Genomic DNA, 26164 nt, shown 5'->3' on the forward strand with positions numbered 1-26164 from the left:
ATAGTGTCAAGATGAAGCCATAGATTATGTCAAAGTTCTTCCAATGCAATTCTTACGCTATAAGGCTAATAAATATTTGTACATTTTTTCTCATCCTGAATTTGCTGATCTCTGTAATTTTTACATGTGTGTTTCATTACAGAAGATGCAAGTTTCAGGGATGGTTGGAAGGTCACTTTCTGGAGAAAGTTTCATCGATTGGAAATGTACCAAGGCAGAATGAGTTGATATTTTTATTAGGATCTGGCAGAAGCTTGTGTATGTTCTATTCTGGAGCGAATACCTGAGTAAAACATGAGTGTGAACAAGAGGCAGGAAATTTATTCTCAGCAGACAAAACCAAAGCGAAACAGCTTTTTCAAATCACTGGGGGCAAACACAGAAATAGAAATCCCCTTCTGTTACTCTCTGAATGAATCACTAGCCTTCTTCCCTCTGTCAATCAGACCAATACTGATACTGATGCTGGCACTGGCCAGTCCTCAAAGCCCCTGGGAGCTCTCTGCTCCTCTCTTGTACAGTGGCCCCACTCCAACTCTCACCTCCACCTATATGGCATCTGGGCCTGGAGTCACTCCTGCTATTTGTTTCTCTAACTGCATTGGCCTTTTCCATTGGGAACAGATGCAACCAAAGTTCAAGGAAAGGCTGGTTCTGTCAAAACTAAGGAGACTGCTTCAGATAACACTCCAGAAAGATGCTACAATGCTAACCAATGAGAAGTACCCTATGCTTAGAAAATAAATTCCTATGCAGGTTATGCTGGAAGGGTGACCAAGAAGTCCACCTGTAGGGCTATCACTTAAAACAAATATTATAGCTTTGCCTTCCACCCAGATATTGCCAAATGCATCTTCCACTGCATTTTTGAGCTAAAAAATAAAATAATAAAAATTCTTGTGGATATCATACTTTATGCTTTTCAATTAACTAATCCATGCAAATTGGACTGGATAAGAATTTGCATTTTAATTATATGAAAAATAATCACTCTTGGTAATAACTGAGTCTTACCTATTTTTCTTTATAACACGGCTATTATTATGTCTTAAAATATTAACACAATAGGGGTTCTAGGATATGGGTCAGCCCTACATATATGTTGGATATACACATACATATACATATATTGACTATACATATTTTCTCTATATATTTTGGATACAGTCATTTATTGCCAAAGATCTTGTTTGGGTGGGGTATTTATCCTCTCAAGATTATTTACAGTTAGAATAAGATGTATGCTTCTGTGTAGCTTAGAAGCTGGTACTTCTCACAAACAGGGAGTTTGGAGCTACTTCAGGCAGACTCGTCTGGATGAGCTATTGTCCAGTACTTCAACCATTATAACAGGTCAGTCTTAATTGGTGTTTTGATAATTGGGCCATGCTACTTGCCAGGAAACAATAGGCATTCAATAAGAAAAGAGAGGATATTAATGATACTAGTGATGAAAGAGCAGACCATCCAAGGACAAAACAGCAGGCCTGCTGGCATGCCATCTGAGAGATTAGGGTTCACAGGGTTTTAGCACTCTTGGCAGAGAGTGGCAGTTCAAAGCAGTTCAATAGCAGTTCAAAGGCCATATATGGCCCTTGGCCTGTCTTTGTAAATAAGTTTTATTAAGGGGTGACATTGATCAAGATTGGTTGTATTCTATACTACTTTGTTGAATGGCAACTCCTTTGTACAACTATTTAAAAATACAAATAAAAAATTTAAAAACTAAGAACAAAACACCAGACATGAACATTTATCTGTACGTTGCATAGGACTGGCTGCTTTTGCTCTACATATGTAAATACAATGGAAATTCAATGAATAGAAATAGAAATAAAAAGTATTTCACCTCTATCCCTTTCCAATAGGGAACGGGGGAAAACAAGATGAGGAGTGGGGGTGGGGGGGAGGGAAATGGGGACCAAGACATGTGAAAGGGTATCAATGTATGGGAATTAATGCACCATTTATCTGGCAAATATCATGTAACCCTTCTATTAATTTAAATAAAAAATATATGAAAAAAACAAAAAGGTTTTGCTAACCTTGCTTTCAAAGGACTGATACTAAATACTAAGACATATGACTACAACTGTGAATTTAAAAACCATGACATAGTGGATTCATTCCTTGAGGATATTTCCAACTTTGAGAGGAAAGCCAAGCAATTAAGCCACTTGACACTGCCCATTGACACCAAGTCCCTCTCAGTTTACCCCTTCACCTCACTTTAGAGAATGCTGTGCGGATAATTCCAGCAAATTTGACACTACCTTACACCCTTCCCATGTCTGCTTGACCCCCTGGCTCTCCACCTGCGGGTCTCCATGGCTTAGAAACCAATGCCTCTTACATGTAGCATGCAGCTGATAAGGAGACAAAAGGGAGCTCTTAAGCGACTCAAGAGCAGGGATAATCTTTCATGTCTTTCCCTGGACACTACACTATGTTAGAAGCCTGCCTGAGGGGGGTAATAGTACTAAGTGTAGAAGACTGAATTTCTCCAGGAAGGCAGAATTTGTCAATGAAACAGAGACTGCACTCAATGAAACAGAGACCACACATAATTCTCCCATATAGACATATAGTCAGAGGGTGAATCTAGCAAGAAGAAGACTTCCAGTTCTGAAGCAGAGTTCACCCCTAACCAGCAGCATAACATCAGACATGGATACATCTTCCTTAGACCCAAAGAGTTAGACAATTACCCTTTCTACATCTAAAAGTCTAAATTCAGTGCAGAGCACACAGCAGGCACTATATAAACGTTAGCTATCACTATTGTTTTTCACACTGCATGTCTTTACATGTAAATGTGGATTCTCCCTTATGAACACAATCAAGGAGCAACAAACAAGCGCTAAACAAGAGGAAAGCATAAGAATCAACAGTGAAAAGTACCATTTCCCATCAGCACAAAGGAGTAGAATTTTTGGTTGTCTGATTTTTTTTCAGTTGTTTTTGTTAGTTCTCACATCCCAGTTTGACTGGAAAATTGGTTTCATCAAAAGTTGTATTTCATATTATACTATAGATATTTTGAAAATAGATACAGGTTAGATTTGAGAAATGGGACTTGGGGCTTGGCACTTTTGGCTTTTGCCATAATATGGCGTATTCTCCCCTTATCAAGAGACAGTCTAATGCTCCACTGAATAACTAGAACTACAGATAGTAACAAGCCCTACATACAGTATAGGGGCTTGGTGATACATATATATCTGTGATGAATTTATGAATTAGGCACAATAAGATACTATCAGCAACAAGTAACAATAAAATGAAGCCATTTTAACAAAAAAATGCCGACATCACTATTCTTGCATTTTGGTGCTATTATTAAATAAAATAACGCTTCTGTGAATTCAAGCACTTCCATGCAGTTGGTGTGATCATCTGAGATAACAATTAAGTGACTAATGGGCAGGGAGCATGTAGGTCATGAAAATGTTGAACAAAGGGAAGATCAGTTCCGGGACAGGATGGAATGGGGTGGTTACAAGGGCTCACCGTCCTACTCAGAAGCGTGGGCAATTTAAAACTGAGGAAGTGTTTATGTATGGAATTACCCATTTAATATTGTGAACAGAGGACGACCATAACTAAAACTATGCAAGGTGAAATGGGAGATAAGAGGGAGGAGAGAAGAGAAAGTTCCCATCAACATGGTAAATGGCATTCCATCTCACATTTCCAAATCGCATCAGTCAATTATGGATGCAGCAGAAACTCAGTGCCTCAGGCCTCTCCACTTCAGAGTGGGCTCCACAGCTTTTTGCTTAAGAAAGAAAAACCGCTCTGCCGGTAAGTCTGGCAGAAAAGAAGTACTAAGGAAATAGCACCCATCCTCCCAGCAGCCCTCCTCCAGTGACTGACAGGCTAGAGTACTTCTCCTCCATTCCTCAGGTGGGATAATGGCAAGTTATGTTCTAGATTTTCCTCCCATGAATTTAAACTCAATCATCCACATATAACTCACTTTATAAAGAAACATCTGTTCTCCCTGTCCCACTTCCTTGTGCCTCTTGTTTCGTACTTCAAATAAACAATTTCCCATCAAACATTTACTGGAAGTTCAGTTTCTGGAAAATCCAATCTAAGAAAATGGATGTGACCTAATACATTCATTTTCATTTGCCTAATAAGCATGTCCAACTCTACTGATATTATAAAATATAAGGTATTCTGCTGAGAAATTGGAATAAAATTATTAAATGTATCAGAAACATAAAAATCAACAAAAAGTAATATGCAACCAGTAAATAGGAAAAAAGTTCAAACTTGCTGCAGCCTTTCTCTCTGGTCAAATTCATTGACGTATGAGAGGTTTGTTTGTGTTCATGATGACTGACTTAAGAGATGAAGAATTATATTTATTTGCCAGATTGCTAGATTCTTGGAATTTTTTTCCTGTTAAATTATTTTTATTTGAGTAAAACAATAGCCTTATCTCATTTAGATGTCTGTATTAAACATAGTTAAATCATTTTCAGTCAATCTTACAGAAAGTCTAAGTATTACATATTGTATAGGCAATGCATTTTATTGAAGAAGGTAAGTTATATGAAAAATTAGTTTTTTGGATCCACCTAGATGGTATATAATGGAATCCAGACTCAATTTCTTCTCCAGCTACTGCCAAATGTTTCATTCTCCTCTCTATATGATTTCCACAGCTACTGTAATCAGGGGTACCAGAGCATGGTTGGTGAGAAATAAATATGGTACATTGTTATGATTATACTATCACCAACCTTGCCAGGTTTAGTGCACCTATACACATAATGTTCAGTTAAAACTGAAGTTAGATTACCAGGAGCCAGTGGTTCATGCAAGTAATCATTCCTATTTAAGAGGCTGAGATTTGAGGATCACAGTTCAAAGCCAGTCTAGGCAGGGAAGTCTCTAAGATTCTAATCACCACTTAGCCACCAAAAAAGCCAGACATGGAGCTGTGGTTCAGCTGGTACAGTGCTAGTCTTGGGCCAAAAGTTCAGGGACAGAGCTTAGGCTTTGAGTTCAAGATGTAGGACCAGCAGCAAAAGAAAAAATAAAATGAAGTTAGTTTAACAGTGGCCTTTTTTTTTTTTTTTTTTTTGCCAGTCCTGGGCTTGAGCTCAGGGCCTGAGCACTTTCTCAAGGCGAGAGCTCTACCACTTGAGCCTCAGCACCACTTCCGGCTTTTTTCTATGTATATGGTACCAAGGAATCGAACCCGGGTCTTCGTGCATGCTAGGTAAGCACTTTAACCACTAGGCCAAACTCCCAGCCCTAACAGTGGCCTTTTTCTAAGGATAAGGATGTTCTACTGTAGCATTTTGAATATACTAAGACTAATAATTATTTGTTTATTATCTAAAATTCAAATTAATCTTGGCAACCAGTATTTTATCTGATTACTCTCAAGAAATACTTAGCTTACCTTTTCATATAGTTACTACATTACTCAAAACTTAGCATAATGTGTATGACAGAAATGTTTTTTTCTGTACGTTGGTACTAGGGTTCAAATAACAAGGCCTCATTTCCTTTTTTCTTTTTTTGGCCAGTCCTGGGCTCAGGCTCAAGGGCCTAAGCACTGTCCTTGCATTTTCTCAAGGCTAGACCTCTACCACTTGAACCACAGCACCACTTCTGGCATTTTTTCTATGTATATGGTACCGAGGAATCGAACCCAGGTCTTAGTTCATGCAAGGCAAGCACCCTACCACTAGGCCAAATTCCTGGCCCCTCATCTTCTTCCTTAAGCTTTTCACTCCAGGCTGGCACACTATCACTTGAGCCATACCCCTTTCTAGCATTTTTGCTCACTAATAGGAAATAATAGTCTCTTAGGTTTGTCTGTCTAGGCTTGCTGTGAACTATAATCTTCAGATCTTAGACTCTCGAGTAGCTACGATCACAAGTATAAACCATTGGCACCCACCATAAAATTTCTAGTTTTATTTAATTGTGGTGAGAGCACTTAATGTGAGGCCTTCCACTTTGAATAGATTTTTTAATTGTAAAATACAATCCTGTTGAGTATAGGCACATGGTCATAGAAGAGCTTGCTACAGTTTAATTAAGAGTTTCTGTGAGGCGTCCGAGTTCTGGAGACCACTGTAATCATTTCTTGGCACTTACACCATGAGCCTGGCAGGTTCAGGACGCTCTTACTTGAGGGGCCAGCAGATTTGTACCCAGGGACAGTTCACCCTCCACCAATCAATGTCTCCACTAGACTTGCTGTTTCACCATGATTTTACAGCATACAACCTGCAGCTAAATCAGACCTGATCCTAGGAGAGTTCTAAATGCAAGCTAAATACAAATCAAATCCTTATGGGTATGCCTAGGGAGGAAAATAGTAGAAACAGGGCATATATTACAAAGCAGTAGTATCAAAGGTATTAATTAGGATCCCAGCAGGAAGAACCATTTATTCAATTTTAGAAAGATTTTAATTAAAAGACTACTTATAGAGGTCTGAGCAGTTTTAAAGAATAGCTGAGGAGGCCGATGTACACAGAGACCACATCAGAAAGAGGCTGTTACTACCCTACAGCTGAGAATGGAGGTAGAGAAATTGTGTTACTAGAGCCTTCATGAAGAGCCTGGAACCACAGTGAGAGAAATGTCTGTGGCCAACAAAATAGTCCCAAAGCAGGGAAGAGTCCAGGGAGAAATAACACCAGATCCTCTGCCCTATTTGCCACTGATACCGCCTGAAATGGTGCAGTCCTAGGAGTTCGCACCAAGAACTGCAGAGAGAAAAGTTGGAGTGAGGCTCAGGATAAAAGTAGAAGCTCATCAAGTATCTGGGTGCAGAAAAGCATGCGTGGCAACCTCACCTTGATGAGAGAAATGGGTAATCCTTTGTTTTTATTAATCCATAGTTTATCTTTTCTATTACTTTGCCATGAAAATATTCAAATATACACAGAAATGTGAGAGAATTTTAGAGTGAAAAATGTCTATGGTTCATCTTGGTTAGCATTCTCTTATGTTTAACTACCATTCTATTCCTCTATCATTGAATAGTATGTTGTATTCCAAAGTAATGTTTAGATATCAGTATATCTCCTCTTAATACTATAGCATTAAGTCACTTATGCCATTATTTTTTAATGCTGCTGTAAAGTAGCACATTTTAATGCTATATTTGTGTGTTGTGTACATCACCAAGGACTTCTTGATATGTTTGTGCATATCAAAAATCAGTTGATGAATGGACCTAACAACTGACTGCTTTCAATTGGGAGCATTCTGTTTCAGCAGGCTTGTCGGTCCTTTAAAACAAAGGAGTAGAAAATGGTGGCAAACACTCTAGCTTTTGGCTGCTTTGCTTTCTAGGGATTGCAGAATTGATCTTCCAAAGCAAACCAGGGTCACTCCAATAAAACAGAGGAAGAATGGGGAAGACGAGGGTCTCACTTTCCTACTGCCCTTTCCGCTAGGTTCATTATGGGAGACAGAGTGGTTTCATCCCTTTTCTACCACTTGGCTTTTTCAATGATGTCATTCTTGCATTTTCCTTCAGTTTCAAAGACAGACAGAGGGGGCTGGGAATGTGGCTTAGTGGTAAAGCACTTGCCTAGCAGGTATGAGGCCCTTGATTCAATTCCTCAGTACCACATAAACAAAAATAATAATAGTTTTAAGTAAAAGGAAGGACTATTGAACATTAGACATTTTAATCCTTCCTCACCTCTCTCTTCAATGGTCTTGCCTTGATTCCTAACCAAGAAAGACAGGATGGAAAGCCAGTCTGAAATAACTCCACGGGTTATTTCAAGTCCTCCTTGCTTTCTGGGTAGTGAATCATATTTTACGGCAGAACCTTCATCAGGAGGTGAGACTTACATTACCACCCTGGTGGCTCTCCCTCCCTATGGGCTTTGTAATGTTTGCACAGAGGGAACAACAATGGTGGCACATGGAAGCAACACCTTTTCTGTATTGCACTGAAGGACGGGAATGAGTCTAGGAGTCCGAGTAGGACCAAATTAATCACCCAATGTGAAAACGTATTTGCCCAAAATGAGGCCATTGCTTTCCATTTCACTGCTGTTGATGAAGGGCCTTCCATGCTTCAGGTGCTCCTCCAAGCCACAAACAGAATGCAGAGGCAAAAGAAGCCAGCGTGCTTTTCTTGACAAAGCATAGGAGACATGGTCAGGTAAGCAGAAAGGGAGGAGAAGTAAAGGCTGGCTTTGGCTAGGAGGGTGCATGAAGACTCACAGATGAGAGACAACTGAGTTACTTGGAAGTTACACTTGCCCAAGTTTCCTTGGGCAGAGGGAAGATCAACGGCAGGCAACATTCCACAATTGGAAAGCAAAGAGAAGGCACATGAAATAGTAAGGAATCCAGGTGGGCTGGAAAATAGGTTGTGTCCCAGTAAGATGAGTAAGGGTCCCATTGTGAGAAACTTCAGATGCGCTTAGGAAGACAGTACAGAGCCAAGAAAGCATATTAAACACAAGAAGAACAGAATCCAATTTGCATTTGAGAAGGATTGTTCTGGCAAAGAATATGGCTGAACCAAAATAAGGAGAGAACAGACATCATAGAAATGATACCTTTTACATTCATTCTCCTAATCATTGTAAAGCATGAAGCTAAGAAACTTTTTTTTTAAATATTCTAAATATAAAGAGCTTCTTTTTGGGTAGGGAGCCACAGTTTATATCAGATCATCGATACTACTGTAGCAAATTGATCCTTCCTTCTTGACATTATATAAAGCCGCAAGTAAACATTAGCTATTTTTTTATTATTAAACTCGATTGAGGTTACAAATCTTTGTCAGCGATATGAACTTCATGGCTCATCTAGACATCAACAGTCATCATGAAGGAATATAAAGTCTAAGAAATCTGTAATATGAAATTAAGGCAATAAAATTCTTTCATTCGCATTATCATAGGGGCCTAAGTTCAAGTAGATATGTATTATCAAACTTTGAGGTATGTGGAAAAAAATGATTATGTCTACTATTATAGAAACTATAAACCATAGGAACCTAACCAATGCACATTAGTATTAGAGTGTACTTTATATACTAAGGAGATGAAGAATTTTGTAGGTACATTTAAGTAAACCACACAAAATCCTTGTTATTGTGAATTTTAAATTTCAGCTGAAAAAGAAACCTTGAGTAGTGTTCAGCTAGAATCAGATAACAATAAAGGTTGAAGCTCAAACTGAAACCCAGATTTGTCAGACTGAAGCCTTGTTAAAATTCGACCATGAGGAATGGATATGTATGCTTTGGATCATCTATCCATTACTTCAACATAACCAGTAAATAAGCACTTCTTTTTCCAACCTAATGGTTTATTTATATCACAATACAAATTAGAAAATCCCAAAACAACAGAGTGGTGTTTGAGAAACTAACAGAAAGCCTTGAGACTTCAATGATAAGCCTTAAAATAGGCCATCTCAAAGGTCTAATCAGTTATCGTTTGCTACTAAAGAAAATGGCTGGATAGTAGAGGAACGAGAAACTGTAAAAGTGAGGCTAAGTGGTCCTTAAAATCCAAGAAGGGTCTTTGGTAAAAGACTCTTGGGGGTTAAGGCCCACCCTGCTGTAGCTGTGGCTGCTTTTCAATTGAAAACAATCCCCAGTTATCAAGCACTGGTTTGGCAAAATTAACGCTTTCCCTAATCATGATCTAGCCAGGAACATGACAGAGAGCACCCCTGTATCATTCTACAGTCCCGACACACACACACACACACACGCACGCACGCACGCACGCACGCATGCACACATGCACACACACACACAGCTTCTTCAAGTAAAGGCTGGGTAGGAAGGGTGCCCTGAGGGCAGGTCCCTCCTGGTGTCAGAGCTGGACAGCCAGTCTTCACTGAGCATGCCCATTTACTCATTCATCAGCTGCAGAAACCACAAAGACTAGCAGCCAATTAGCCTAAGACCATGTCCTATATATGACTGTTTCTTTTCTGCTCAGTCTTTTCTGCCCTTGCTTTCTGGTGAGGTCAGCATTACAAAGGTCAAATGAGATCATTTCTCTGAAAAGTATAATAGTTCACCCAAACATATCAACTTAATCCATCCATATCATCTCCATCCTCATCATAACACACTCTAGTGTCTGAAAAATGATTTTGTATTATAAGAAGCATTTCTCACTGAATAAATTATACTACCACGAATAGCCCTTTGTGTTAGAGTACACAAATAGAGTAGAAGAAGCTTCTAGAAAATACTGGAGTAGGGGCCAGGAGTTTGGCCTAGTGGTTAAAGTGCTTGCCTAGCATGCATGAAGACCCGGGTTCGATTCCTTGGTACCACATACATAGAAAAAAGCCGGAAGTGGTGCTGAGGCTCAAGTGGTAGAGCTCTAGCCTTGAGAAAGTCCAAGGACAGTGCTCAGACCCTGAGCTCAAGCCCAGGACTGGCAAAAAAAAAATACTGGAGTGGAGTGGGAGCTAAAAGTTTCATTCAGTTGATATGCTTAGTAATTCCCTGTATTCAATTGACTGGGTAGTGGTGTAACATTTTTAAGGAATTAATTTTACTTTCTAGAAAGTATAGGAAAGTATAGCAACATATTGTATATAGACAGTTAGCCAAGTATGTGTCTGTCATCTATCTATCATTTATCTGTCTGTCTGTCTGTCTATCTATCTGTCTGTCTATCTATCTATCTATCTATCTATCTATCTATCTATCTATCTATCTATCTATCTATCTGATAGATGGTTTACCTATAAAGGTAAATGGTAACTGCCATGGTTTAGATGTGATCTGACTCTGACCTCCGATAATTCATGCATTAAAATTTAATCTCCAAAGCCGGGTGTGATGGTTCACGTCTGTAATTCTAACTACTCAGGAGGCTGAGTTCTGAGGATCATGGTTCAAAGCCAGCCTGGGCACAGAAGGTCTTGAGACTCTTATCTCCAATTAACCACCAGAAAACTGGAAGTGGTGCTATAGCTCAAAGGGTAGGGCAGAAGCCTTGAACTGAAGAGCTTAGAGGCAACTCCCAGGCCCAGACTCCCAAGCCTCATGACTGACAAAAAAAATTAATCTCCATGATGAGGTATTAGGAGAATGGAAACAATCTGATTGTATAGTATTTAGAGGTGAGATCTCTTAGAAAGTGATTAGGATTAGAAAAGGTCATGGGGTGAAGTCTCTATGACTAAATATTGGCGGCTTTATAAAAAGACACAGACATGGGGCTGAGAGTTTGGCCTAGTGGTAGAGTGCTTGCCTAGCATGCACAAAGACCTGGGTTCGATTCCTCAGTACCATGTATATAGAAAAAGAGCCGGAAGTGGTGCTGAGGCTCAAGACAGCTGAGGCTGTCTAAGGACAGTGCTCAGGCCCTGAGCTCAAGCCCAGGACTGGCAAAAAAAAAAAAAGACACACACACACACACACACACACACACACACACACCCTCTTTCTCTGACTCCCTGATGCCGTTACCATTTTGGGACTCTGCCATGTAGGCCATCACTAGATAGAGCACCAGGACCTGGGACTAGGAGTGGGAGCCAAAATAAGTTTATTTTCTTTAGAATTACCCAGTATTCTGCTATAGTCACAGAAAACACACTAATGCAGCAACTAATCACTCTATGTGTGTGTGTGTGTGTGTGTGTGTGCACACAAACATGCGTGCATTCATGTATACATGGTGTATGGGTATAGGGTAGGTATAGGTACCAGTCCTGGGGCTTGAATTCAGGGCCTGGGCACTGTCCCTAAGCTTTTGTGCTCACGGTTAGCAGTCTCCTGTTCATGCCACAGCTCCACTTTTAGCTTTCTTTATTTTTGGTGTTTAATTGGAGATGAAGAGTCTCATGGACTTTCATGTCGATGTTGCTTTTGAACCACAATCCTCAGATTCAGCCTCCTGAGTAGCTGGGACTATAGGCATTCGCCATTGGCACCTAGAAACCAATTACTTTTTGACCAGGTTGTACACTACAAAGAAACCAAACTTCAGGCCAAATTCTGTCACATGTTCATAGAAAAAAGACAAAAATAGCATATAACCTGCTCTTGCTAATTTGATAACATCTCTTCTTGTTTTTCCTCGGGACACTAGTGCCCTGGTGATGACCCATCCCTCTCACTTTCTTTTCCTGTGCACCGTTAAAAACATTTCCCAGAATCTTTAAAATTATGTTGAGGTGCTCTGACCTGCCACAGAATCTCTCTCACAAACGTTCTTTCTCTTCACCTCCCCTAGGAAGGTCATTTTGAAGAAGGTGGCATTGTAAGATAGAAATATTAGAAGCAGAATGATGCAGGTCTTTGCATCATTACAAAGAGAAGACCATCTCAGAATTGCTGTTCAAATAAATTTTGTGAAAGCCACCCAAATGCAGCATTACTCATGATAGCACATACATAGTGTTAATCTCCCAGAATCAGACAAGCACTTGGTTATACATGTATAACATTAGGGTCTGAATTCAAGCCATGGGGATCCATAAGTTGACACAGTGCCAATAGGCTGAACCTCTATGCCTTTATTTTGCTGGTTATTTTTTAGATAAGCGCACACCTGTGCACGAAAGGTTTCCCATAGTTGCTGAGATGAGTGACATATGTTACCACATCCAGAATTCCATGATGGAGATTAAAAAAAATCTGTTGGACTTTTCTTACTCAGGTTGGTCTAGAACCCTGATCTTTATACTCTCAGCCTTCCATCTAGCTTGAAATGATACCTGTGCACCACTATACCCAGTGTTGAAGCGAGATAAAGGCTTAGTAACTTTTCTTCTTATTTGGTCTGGAACCACAAATAGCTATGCCTACAAGCTTGAGTGGCCTGGCCTACCAGGGTGAATTTTTGATAACATTCAAGTATTTTTAGAGCCATCTTTGAGAGTGGATTTCAGAGAAAAATTCTTTAAAACCAATCAGTCATGAATTGTGGACTCCCACCTAGGACAAAGGTAAAGTTCCAAATATTTAACCAGTAGCATGGCATATCACCAAGAGATGCAAGTAGATATGAACTCCCATGCCACAGTAGTGCCTTGAGGCCTGGATAACATCAAACATTAACTTTCCCAAGGGTAGAGATTAAAGTAATTCATATAGCCACTGTTTGTATTGAGGTATTTTAAAAAATAAATCACAGACAATATAACAGGCACGTAATTCACAGCCATCACCCAGTTTATTTATTTCTCTGTTCCCTGCAAGAGTTATGAGCCAAGGATCATGGGACTTAGTTCTAAGTGTACAATTAGATCAATAAAATTAACCATCTGTCCAAGGAAGGCTTTAAATGCAGGTTATATTTAAGTATTATATTCCCAACTGCCCAGATGTTACAGAAAAAGGATCTGCTGATATGACTTTTTTTGCACAATGTAAGCCACTAAATGGCTAATAGAAACTTATTGCACCAAGAAAAATAAATAACATTAACGTTTCATTAAATTTGATTCGAGATTTGGGGAGTGTTCTGTCGGAAAACACAAGTATTAAAATTTTAAATGGATTTGTAAAGTCAGAAGAAGAACAAAATGTCAAATGTCTTTAGGGGAGTGGAGAAAGGAGATATTTGGGAATGAAATTAAAGGATTAAAAAAAAACTATATTCTGCTGAGCGAATTGGCTCACGCCTATAATCCTAGCTACTCAGGAAGCTGAGATCTGAAGATCAAGGTTCAAAGCCAGCCCGGGCACAAAGGACCTGAGACTCTTATCTCCAATTAACCCCTAGAAAAATGGGAAGTGGTGCTTGGCTCAAGAGTAGTACAGTAGCCTTGAGCTGAAATGCTTAGGGACATTGCCCAGGCCGAGTTCAAGCCCCAATACCCACCAAAAAAAAAAAAAAAAAAAGTATAACCCTCCTTGGTCTGGTTTGTTAAAGGAATAGGAGTTACTCTGATTATTGTTTATAGTTTGAGTATCCTTTGTCTCAACTCCTCGGGACCACAAGTAGTTTAAATTTTGGATTTGTTTTTTCAGATGTTTGCGCATTTGCATTCACATAAGATATCTTGGATGGGACACAAGTCTAACCACATAACATGTTTATGTTTCATAAAATCTTTATATCCATGGCCTAAAGGCAATTTTTACAATATTTTAAGTAATTTTGTCCATGAAGCCAAGTTTCCCATGTGATGTCATCTGTGGAATTTTCAACTCATGGTTCCATGTTTTTTGGGTCTTGGAGCATTCTGGATTTCAGAATAGGGCTTCTCAGCCTCAAATGTTCTACTTTAAGAAGCACTTTTGCTGTTTCTAAGCTTTTGTCTGCTTTTCTTTTCTTTGATTCTTAAGAAGTATAAGCCAGCGGGGTTATCTGTCTGGAGGAACTGGAAGTTTCTTAGAGCTGAAGGAATGGAAGAGTCATTAGGAAGTGGCTGGCACCTGGGCTTTCTTCCTATGTGGCCACTAGTGGAGCCTAAAGAACTCAGATCTAAGGATCTGCAGAACTCTCCTTAACTTGATGCCTTCATGGAGACTTTCCAGCCCAGTCACAGACAAGTCTGGATCATTTAAGAAACAGCTGCCTCCCTCCCCAGTACAATTATCAGGCAAAAACTGTCCATCATCCTAAAGGCTGGTGGGGGGGGGGGTATGTGCATGTATATATGTATGCCCGTGTGTTCATATAGGGTTTGAATTTAGGGCCTTGGGCTTTAGAGGGAATTTTTCACTGATCACGGGTACTCTACCACTTGAGCCACATTTCCAGCCTGTGGAGCCTACTGCTTCATTGTAGACAAGAGCCCCAAGAATCTTTCTGCCTGGGCTGACTTTAAACTTGGATTCTGACATCTCAGCCTCTTGATTAGCTAGGATTGCAAGCATGAGCCACTGACATTAGCTGAGGGCTACTATTTTACATACCCAATCCATCCAAGGGAATCACACATTTACCAGCAACATTTTCCAAACTATAAATCAAATAATGTAGTTGACCACAGGCTTTTTCTGGCCTTGAAACTAATTTGAAATTTACCAGTCAAAACAAATTCAGTAATATGCAATCATATATTAATATGTATTCAAAGAGAATAAAAGCCAGGAACCTGTGGCTCAGACCTGTAATCATGGTTACTAAGGAGGCTGAGATCTGAGGACTGAAGTTTGAAGCCAGCCTAGGCAGAAAAGTCTCCATGAGACACTTATCTCCAATTAACTGGAAGTGGTGCTGTAGTTCAGTGGTAGAGTGTTAGCCTTGAACACAAAGAGACTTAGGAAAAGTACCCAGGCCCTGAGTTCAAGTCCTACAACTGACAAAAAAAATTAGGGAAGGAAGAATAAAAGCACAAAAAATGGTAAATACCTCTGCTTATTAAAAATACCTGGAAATACATACATATGCTTGTACTTATATCTTTGCATAATTCTTTGGGATTTCTTAAAATCCTGATTAAACCATTCTACTTTCTTCAAGAGTGCATTTAACTCTCAGTCTTCTAATCCTTTCCAATGATTGGTCTACATACTGTCTCATTTAATCTCTAAATTTGTAAGGTAGGTACTTAGCCTATTTTTATAGCTGAAAGAATAAAAGTTTACAGACTTACATAACTTGCCCGATGTCACTGAATAACCTTTACAAAAGTGTCAGAATTGAAGTCAAAGCCTCTCCCCTCCCAAACAGCCCCTACTCAGTTAAGAGAAAGCACTCACAGAACATGCGGAGAGAGGAGAAAATGAAGGGCAGAAACTGGTTAACTTGGAAAATGGAATAGCCTCTGGCAGAGTCTCCTAGGAAGGAGCAGAAAGAGGGTGAAGGGCATCTAGCTCATCATTTGGGGACTATAACATAGGGTTGTTGGATTACAGATGTCCAAGGCGCATGCTGCTGCTTGAACAGTCCAGTATGCATGATCCCAGTGGACACTGCAGATATGAAGGAGTATCTAGGGTGGAGGTCCAAGAAAGTGGAGGCAGAAGAGCCCATATTCTACAAGTGAAGTATTCCAATGAAGCGAACCAGATGGATATCTGACATGTACTGTACAAATCCTTACCAAGAAGGAAGTTCAGGACTTGAATGCATTTGGAGACCTGCTCAGAGACACTTCCGGAAAGTGCGCTCTCTGCTGGCAGAAATTTGATTTAATTTTATTTTTCGCCTCTGTGAGATGTGGTAATAACTACTCCTTCTAGGCAATTGAAACTACACTTTGGTCCTGCTCCCAAAGAGAGGTCCACAATCAAAGTGGATGAGGCATGGGAATACCAACTAACCCCAGGATAACACTGACTTTCATAGACTAGCTTGGAGTCTCTGAACATTTTTGGAGCCATTCTTACCCAAGGACAGATGGACGACTGTCCCCAAGAGAATTTCAATGTCAAAAAATTCTAAGGAAAAAAAAAATTCCTTTCTGAGTGAGCCTCTCTTCCTTAGAAAAAATTCTGAGAAACAAGTACTGCCTTGTGTAAAAGGTACATTAATCTCTAACCTTGATTTCTCTAGCCCTTACCTCACAGAGAACAGAGAATGACAGGAGAGGCGGGGCGGTGGGGAGGGGGTCTTTATAGCGAATAGCTATGACTTAAAAACTAGCAGAAGAGGAAGAAGGGTGGTAGAATGAAATGATGGCTCAGAAGAGTCTTCTACATGGTTCCTGAACTTCATGAACATTTCATCTAGGAGCTGGGGATATAAATGCAGATCCATATACTACTCCTATATCTCTTTTACACACACACACAATGTCTCAGGATTTTAAAAACTCCAGTCTCCCTGAGAAGCACAACAATTCATATCATCATTGTGATGGAACACAATTGGAAAGAAGGGGATTGGGATTTGAGAAGAGTTTAGTACTCCAAATTACATACTTTGGAAACTTGTATGAAAGCTGTAAGTAAGGAAATAATGGTCTCTTGTGAATTCCAGGTTGGTCCAGAGGGCACTGGGGAAATAAACTCAAAACCCTGAGTGATCCACTGCCACTGTCTATGGAATATCAGGCAAATGGAACAGGCAGGAGCTGTGTTTACCAGAGAGCTAACTAACGCCACAAGTGCTGTTTAAATAAACCAACAGCCCAGGCTGTAGGCCAGGGAGCAGAAGCCTTTAATCAAGCAACCTCTAGAACTCCAGAGCCCTACATCTATCTTTAACACTTGGTATCAGGCTCTGGGCAGTTTAGCCATAAGCAAGGCCCTATTTGATCCTTGTAGAGACAAAACAGATGCACCCTGTTTAGTACATGAAACTAGAAGCAGGTCTGAGCTCTACTAGCCAGTACAGATGGAGAATTCCAGCAGGCCTCTAAACCAAAGGCTATTGGGCCTCTCACCACAAGCACAAAAGTGCTCAACAAAAATGCTCTCCTCACACTCAAGAAGAGAAACCTTTGACTTACTCCTCATACCTCATGCAAAAACGGACTCAAAATTGAGTCATAGGTCCAAATGGAAATGGAACTTAAAATCTTCTAGAATTAGACATGCAAAAGGTCTTTGTGAGCATGAGTTCAGCTTTCTCAAAACCATATGCTATTAAAAAAATAATTAAATTGGACTTTATCAAAATTTAAGGTTTCTGCATTTTTTTATTTTGCCTGTCCTGGGCTTGAGCCCAGGGTCGGAGCACTGTCGTTGGTCTTTCTTAAGGCCAGAGCTCTACCACTTGGACCTCAGCACCACTTCCAGCATTTTTTTCTATGTATGTGGTACCAAGGAACCAAGCCTGGGTCTTCATGCATGCTAGGCAAGCACTCTACCACTAGGCCAAACTCCTGGCCCCAAGGCTTCCACTTTTTGAAAGACATCATTAAGAAAATGAGAAGATAAATTACATACTAGAAGTTGGTATTTATGAAGCAAAGGTTTGATGGAAAGGACCTGCATTCACAACAGATGAAGAACATTTAAAAGTCACTGAAAAAACAAACAAAAGATTTTACAAGAAAAAATTCGGAGACAAAAAAGTGTTTGATATCATTAGTCAAGAGGGAAAGGCTAAGTAAACTGTTGTCATTTTGTTTCTATAGCTTAACAAATAGAAAACAACAGCAAAAGCCAGCTGTACCAAGTACCCTGGGGGATTCTGAGTAACTAGGACTTCCATACATTGCTGCTAGGGCTGTGAAATGGTCCAGCTGCTCTGGAAAGCAATCCAGAGTTCCCCATCAAGTTCAATATGTATATATATATATATATATATATATATATACGTGTGTGTATATATATATTATGTCATGATCCCACTCTTGTAATGTAACAAGAGAAATGAAAGCCTATCTGAGAACTCATACATGACTGTGTGAAACAGCTTTGTTCACAGTATCATGTCACTGAAAACAATTCAAAAGCTCACTCACTAAACAAACTGTACTCATCTATGATGGACACAATGGATTGCTACTAAGTGATGAAAAAAGAACACACTACTGATGTGTATAATACATCACAGATACTAAAAAGCACTATGTTAAGCATCAGAAGGCAGATACCCAGTATGACATTCTGAGCAAGGCAAGAGTATAGCGAGAGAATTCCGATCCCTGTATGCTACAGGCTGGATGGAGGCTTTATTTTCTACAAAAGGATTGGAAAAGCTTGGAGAGAGCAAAGGAGGGAAGGGGTGACATTACCTAAAAGGAAATGTACTCTTTGCCTGACTTATTAACTGTAGCCTGTTTTTAGTATTTTCAAATACAAATAATAATTAAAAATAAAGGATTGGAGAGAGTATATATGTATATATAAATATATATTGAATTTTGTGTATATCTCTTGTATGATGGCTACCTTCCTAAACATGTTTGCTAGAACTCCTCGAACTATACACTTGAGAAAGACAAACTTTACTAGATGTAAATTATATCTTGCCAGGTGCTCACACCTGTAATTCTAGCTACTCAAGAGGCTGAGATCCAAGGATCACAGTTCAAAGCGAGCCCAGGCACTTTGTGAGATTCTTATCTCTGATTAACCTCTAGAAAACCAGAAGTGGTGCTGTGGCTCAAAGGGTAAGATGGGTAACCTTGAGCTGAAGAGCTCAGGAACAATGCCCAGGCCCAGAGTTCAAGCCCCATGACTATATCTATATATCCAAAATCTGATCATAATAAAGGTGAGCTTTACCAATTGCTCATAGGAGCACAGATTGCTCTTTACTGCTGGCTCCAGAAGATATCTTCATTTCCCTTCCTTTCCTCCTGTACTTCTTGCTAAGACTGGCAATTGAGAGTACTAGTCTGCAGGCCACTGAGGGACCAGGGAGGAATCTGTGCTATTCAGTTCAACTTCTCATAGAAATTTGGGCAAGTCACCTAATCCCAGTTCAGCCCAGATGCAAAATGAGGGATGATCCTCCTATCCTTTGTTTCCAGGTCTAGGATTCTAATTTATACCAGAAAAGAAATGAAGTCTTTCTGACAAATTCTATGCTTCTATGGATACTTGGGTAAATGACACTTATACCGTGATGATGGTGTAGACTTGGGGCCCTCACTCTCCCATTCTTCAGTGGCCCCTGTTTCCATTCCCAGACAGTAAAGGGCATCTTCTGGCCCTCCTAAACTTTCTTCCTCAAGAACAGAAAACAGGTGGATCGTCATTAGCATGCAAAGCCACGCCCCCTGATTCTTATGAATGAAGTCATCAGACAGTAGTTTCCAAACCCAAATCAGCATTATCTCCAGTTCTTTGCTAAGGTCCTAAGCATGTCCCATGCAACCCAGGTTTCCCATCCAGAAGGGATAAGGCCCTCTGTCTGGGCTCCCAGGGTCCCTAACCTGGGAGGTCCCCACTCTCCTCTCTCACTATTGAAAATAGGCAATCTTATCTCCTTGAATAAGAAATCCCCAAATCAGAGCCTAAATTCCCATCCTACCTCTTGTTTTTTGTGTGGCCTATGGTGACATTTAACCTCTCTAAGCCCCAGTTTCCCCTTCAGGAAAATGGAGGTAAGAGATCCATTTCACAAGGCCACGGGGTTGATGAAAGAAATCAACACATCAAATTCTCAGCACAGAGCAGCAAGCACTAAATTAATGTCAGTGGTTATTTAACTTGACATAATTTGAAAACTGCCAGTTTCTTGTGGGTCTTAGCAAATACAAAGATTTCTTCACTGAAGCTGACTGAAAAAGATACACTACCTTGGGGTAGAAGGAAACCATGCTCCTATGTGAAGGCATTGCCTGGATTTTTCTAACAACAGATAGGTGGGGATGAAGAATGTCTCAGTTGAGTTTGAATCCAAGACTTGTCCAACAAAGCAATGCTTATCAGAAGTAGATTTTTGCCCTGAGACAGGGAGAACTATCCAAACAAAACAGGATAGTTCTGGAATGCCTGCACAATGGCTATGCTACCTTCAAGGTATGCACACAGCCCAATCTCCGTGGAAGAAGGCGGTTCAGGGATGCTCCCACACTGATCCGAGCAGGCTTTGCTGGTGTCTGGGGAAGATTCTAAATTAGCTCATTGCTGTTCACATCAGAGCCAACCAGGACACACTCCATTTTTAATCTGGACCAATTTTACGGATCAAAAACTAGTCTTTCCAAGGGATGTAAATGAGTCCAGGAGGAAAATTTCCCCTGAAGTTTACGAAGTAGCTGTCATTTTAATCTGAGTAGCTTTCTAACCTAAAATCTGAATAAATTATAATGTAAATTAAACAATGCCAAAAAGAAAACAAAACCCAACTCTTCTAGGCTGAATCTAATCTAAATATGCCTTCTCCCTCAAACTTGATGTATGTAACAGGCCAAAACTATTTGCAAGGTAGAGTTTCCACAATCAAAACCTGAACACCACTTCAGATAAGCCAAAGAGGCCAACATGACTCTGAATCAAGACTGAATGAACCAGGTAGAAAACATCTTTTTAGGAGAAGAACAAGAGAAGGATAAGGAGAGAAACAGAGAGAATAGAAATGCCAGCTAAAATACTTTAAAATTCTGTTTAAATGGATTGAAGTCTATCCTATCTACTAAAGTCATAACCAGTCAGATTTAAGAACTAGAGACAGAACTATGCATTGTTCAAGAAACATGGAACAAAGTGGATTTATATGAAGAAGCCTGTAGAATGCAAAAATTGATCGAAAGAGGAAAGTTAGCAAGCAGGCCTTTATTGAAATCCTTGCAGATGTGTATGGGTGCCTGGATATATGGAAAGAGGAAGCATTGCCTTGGACTGCTGCTGTTCACTTTACTTAATAAACTGAATAGTGTGCAAGGGGAATGGCTCATATCTTAAGTGTATGGTGCAAATTATGTTAATGATTCTAAATTTCAAGCCACTAGCGACAGCAGGTAAAGCCTACTACCAAGTGAAAATGGCTCCCACAGCCCAAAGCAACAAGTCACACAGTTCCAAATAGATCCTTGAGCAGTGAAAATATTCAAGGAGCCAAGTAAGAACCTGCTGTTTTTTTCTCTTTTTTTTTTTGCCCTGTGATAAATTTTCCCTGGTTTGCCTGTTTCTTACAGAAACATTTGTGAAGACAAACTGCGCTTCCTGGGAGGTTTTGCAGACTGTATTCAAATAGCCACATTGTTTTCCATTGTTCTTAAGATATAATTAATCCCATAAGACAACTTCACTTACAATGTAAGCAAAGAAAAACCACAGTTGTGGTTTTTTTTTCAAAATTCTAAATATGGTCCTAGCAAAGAAAGAATGAAAACCGTTATTCAGAATCCATGTTTAGAACTTTATCTTTTAGAATATTCTACTTTGAGCAATTTCACAATACAGGTCAAATCAAACGAGATAAAAACACATGCCTTTTAACTTATTAGGCACAGTGGACGAATGAAGGGGGTGAGGGAGGAGGACGGAGTCAAGAATTCATTGTATATACCTTGTATATACCACGGAATTAAGAAAAGTAAGGGAAGGGGTGGGTGGAAGGGGGACGGAAGGGAATACCACTGATCAAGATGCATTGTATTCATAATCTGCTTTGTGAAATGGCACTCCCTTTGTACAACTACTTAAAGATAATTATTTTTTTTTTTTTAAAGAAAGGAAAGAAGCAGTGGACATGCAAGTTACTGTGGTTTCAAGTTCTGGCTTTGGAGTAGTTGACAATGCATGCAGCTTTGTTTCCACAGCCCAGCAAAGACCAGGGTGCAAAGCCTGATCCAATTAAGCCACGGGGCGCCCCTCTAGGCAGGAAAGGCTGGGACAGCAGAGTGGGGGCTCATCCCTACAGAGAGCCCCGTGGGCAGGGCGTGAGAGGGCACTGGGGCTCCAGGAAATGGCTGGGCTCAGGGCAACCCGGATTCATTCAGCCGCTGAGCGAGCCTGGAGGCGCTGGCTGTGTGACTCCTCTGTAATTGAGAGGGCAGGACCGCTGCCCCAACTCAGTGTCAGCTCTCCCAGAGAGCTCCCCCCTCGCCGCCCCCACCGGGCCCCATCACCTCTGCTGCCCCTGTCACCACCACCCAAGCCCCTGGCAGAGCCTGGGCTAGGGGAGTCTCCGCCGGGCTCCGGGGCAGGGCAGCGGCGGGTCACAGGAAGGAGAGGGCTGGGCCGCCTGCTGTTGGTGCCCACCGAGGGGCGCCCGGGGCCGGGAGATGGGGAAGGGGAGGCATCCCCCCCCCCCACCCACCCTTACCTGCTTTTCGAAGAGAGGTTCTGGGCGACGCGGCGTAGGGCTGGAGGCTGGGAGCCAGAAGCAGGAGCCGGAGCAGGACGCCTGGGATCAAACCCATTTCACCGCTGGTGCCACAAAGTTTCACCAAGTCCCGGGCGCACGGGGAGCCGGTGTCTCCTGGGGGGCGCGGGGGGGCGGAGGGACCCTGGGAGCCCCGGGCGTGGGAGAGGAGGCGGGACGGCAGCCGGGAGAGAAGCCGCCTCGGAGTGGCCGGGCTTGGGGTTGGGGGGGGGGGGGCGGGATGGGGGAGGCGGAGGGGGCGGGAGGACCGGCCGGCAGCACGGAAGGAGGCTTGGCTCTCCCCGGGATGGAATTACAATCTAGTGCAAGTGAGAAGGGCCGGTCTGCAGCCCCGAGTCGTCGTTGTCGCCCACCTCGGGAACAGACAGCCCGCCCCTCGCCACCCTGGGCGACCCCCAGCTCAGGGTTTCCCCGCCGGTGACCTAGATTGGGGGGGCCTGGGAGGGGCGGACGGAAAGGTGGAGATGCCTGGCCGGAGTTGGGTGGCCGCAGAGGGGTCAGGGCCGGCCCTGAGCGCTGGGCACACCTCTCCTCCCCCCCCCCCCGCCCCTTTCTGGCTGGACGCTCCTAGGGCGGTGGCTCCAGCGCGCTTTGCACCTAGTTTAGGAACTTCTCCCCAGGCCTCCCCGGCTCCCGCAGGGGGCGGGGCTGATTAGCAAGTGGGAGAGGGGGCGGGGCGGCCAGGTCGGGGTAAAGAGATAAAGGGGATTTCAGGCAAACAGATGGAGAGCTGAGGCCGCTCAGACAGCCAGGCCCAGTGGAGATTAGGGCCCCTCGCTGCAGAGGATGGCCTCTTGAGATCCTCCAGGGAAGAAGATAAAACTCCACATGAATCCTGACTTGGGGAATGGGCTGTGTACTCCAGGCTTTGGCTGGCCTCAAACTTCTGGCTGGAAGAGGGCACTCCCTAGGGCTGGGATAGGCTCTGGAGGCCAGAGCCAAGGTCTGATCTGTATTCCTCTGTCTTTGGGGCCCTAGGACTGGGGAGCTAAACTGCAAGGTTTCAGAGTTCTCTTTCCAAGCCTAACTCGTTTCCAAGCTTGGAAAGAGGAAACCCCAGGGAAGGGAAGAGTCCAGGGACCAAGTTCCACCCCTTACTGGCATTGTGACCCCTAAGCTGCAAGAAGAGACCACAGATGCAATGAATAAGCTAAGAAGAATAAACTGAAAGGAAAACACGTCTTTAACCAGTTCCTGGAGAAAGATCAGAGGCCCTTGGAAGCGCCCTACAGACAGACACTGATACTGTGGCCCCCAGGACTGTGTGTGGTCCCCATGCAGGCTTGATGGACCCCAGGTCCCTTAGTTGTTAACCCACTCTTGGTGGAGCTCCAGGGGACCGTGCTGACTGGTGTTCTCCTACCTCAAGATTTTTGCCCTTTAAAAAATGACCCATTCCTTGCCTAAGGAGCCTGAGAATATGCTCCTTAAATGCTGGCATTTTCAAGTGTGCAACAGTCCATGAATAAAGGCAAATCTGCTCCAAATTGGGTTGTTAGGCCTCTGACTCTAGAGCTTGTCCTCCTTTTATATAGAACTTGTGTAGAAAAGTAAAGACCGAACTGTAACTGTCTCTAGAGATGCTAGACCAGGGGCCACAGAGGTCATTGGGCCTGAGTCTTCTCCATTCAGGAATTTTCTTCCCTTTCCCACATACAGACACCATGGTGCAAGCAACATGCTCTTTAAGTTAAGAAGAGACACCACATGCCAGAGTTGTGTGCTAAAGTAGAATAAAGTGACCCAACCAAGATTCAGCATAGAATTCAGATACTAGCAGATGCCAAAGTGGCTGGAGAGCTATGATCAAGAGAAAGAGAGTTCTTACATCAGCAGCACAATGAGGCAATGTAGAATCCTCCCACATTGGTTCTTGTTTTTTCCCACTTAAAAGTGTTTCTTCCTGATACAGAATTTTTAACGTTATCCTTAAGTAGTTCAACAAAGGAGATGCCATCTAACGAAGCAATTTATGAATATGATACATATTGATCAATGACACCCCTTTCAACATTCTCACTCACTATTATTGAAGCAATAATAGTCACAGAATCTGGCTGACATTTGGATAACATCTTTAGTATGACAGATTCTCTGTTTGTTTCTGTGTGGGCCCTGGGCTAGAACTCAAAGAATGGGTCTGTCCCTGAGCTTTTGTGCTCAGGTGTTCCATTAGAACCACAGCTCCATTCCCAGCTTTTTGGTGATTAGCTGGAAATTAAGTATCCCACAGATATCCATGCCCAGGCTGGCTTTGAACTACAATCCTCAGCTCTCAATCTCCAGAGTAGGCAGGAGCTACCAGCATCTAGCATCAGATTCTCTCTGAAATGCTTGTTAGCCTCCATGACACTCATATGAGGCTGGTTGTCATGGTTGAATAACTTGCCTAAAGTCATGGAGCCTCCTAAGTGGCAAACTGGAACTAAATCCAGTTGCTGTGCTTCCACTGTCCATGTTCTCATAGAGACAAAGTAGACAGCAGATAGGCTGGATGAAACAGTCACTAAATTCCTCACTTTTATTAGGTGATTTTTTTTTTGCTTTGAATGTATCTTTTAAAAAAAATCTACACCAATTTTCCATTCCAAATTTTGCATACCTAGTTTTAGTCCTCTTGCTGGCATCCTGGACCTGTACCATGCCCTTTCTTCTTAGACTGGTGTGGTTCCTTCCATCACTTCCAGGTAGCCATGGGTGATTTGGCAACAGGCTTAGTTGCTTCAAAATTCTGTCTTGTTTCTTTCCTCTAGGGCTCACTTTTAATGATAGCGTTATATTTTATATTTGAAGGCCTCCAAACACTCTAGATCCTTGTGCCAGAGAGCTAAGACCTTACTTCCTAGAAACAGCTTGTGACAAAGCTAACACCTATCCTAGGATGAACTCGGTCCCCTCCTTTACCACTGAAGTCACAGCCCTCTAGTTTCCCCTTCCTCTCCGTTTGACAACCAGCATGGTCCTTGGAAATCTAGCTAGAGACAAATGAAACACTTTTTTGTTTCTTTGGGTTTTTGTCCCCTTACTATCTTCCTATCTTCTAGTGGAGAGGAACTAAACAGAACAAAAGGGCTTGGAATGGTTCATTTAAAAAAAAAAAAAAAGGTGTTCAAATTCTCTGATCTAAAGCCAATTAATAAGGTCACCAGTGGAAGAGCACATGGCAGATGAGTTTGACCTTTGTTTAAGGGGATCAATTTGGTGACTGTTAGGAGAAAGGAAAGACAAACTTAACAATTACAGAATATTTAGAAAGGTTCTCAATGGATTTGCTATGTACATTGGATCAAATGCATAATGAAACATGAATTTCCTTTCTCTCTTTCATTGTGAAAGAAAACCTCACTCGTTTTCTAGAAATCCTTTTAGAAGCCAGGAGTGGTGGCTCACGCCTATAATCCTAGCTACTCAGGAGACTGAGCTCTGAGGATCAAGTTTCAAAGCCAGCCTGGGCACAAAAGGACCTGAGACTCTTCTCTCTAACCTCTACAAAACAGGAAGGGGTGCTTGGCTCAAGGGTAGGGCAGTAGCCTTGAGCTGAAGAG

The 26164-nt window shown here is 41.8% G+C and overlaps 1 protein-coding gene across 1 annotated transcript in view; it reads right to left on the reverse strand.

Annotated features, from left to right (window-relative positions):
* The window catches only part of Egflam (EGF like, fibronectin type III and laminin G domains), a 165095-nt gene extending 142367 nt beyond the window's left edge, over positions 1 to 22728 (reverse strand). The window contains exon 1 of the mRNA XM_090332027.1: positions 22560 to 22728. Coding sequence (XP_090188153.1) covers positions 22560 to 22656 — 97 coding nt within the window. The 5' untranslated portion in view covers positions 22657 to 22728. The remainder of the gene's footprint in view (positions 1 to 22559) is intronic.
* Positions 22729 to 26164: the final 3436 nt, after the last annotated feature.

The sequence above is a fragment of the Megascapheus bottae genome, chromosome 4, assembly GCF_031878675.1.
Source record: "Megascapheus bottae isolate mThoBot1 chromosome 4, mThoBot2.hap1, whole genome shotgun sequence".
In the NCBI taxonomy this organism is placed as follows: domain Eukaryota; kingdom Metazoa; phylum Chordata; class Mammalia; order Rodentia; family Geomyidae; genus Megascapheus; species Megascapheus bottae.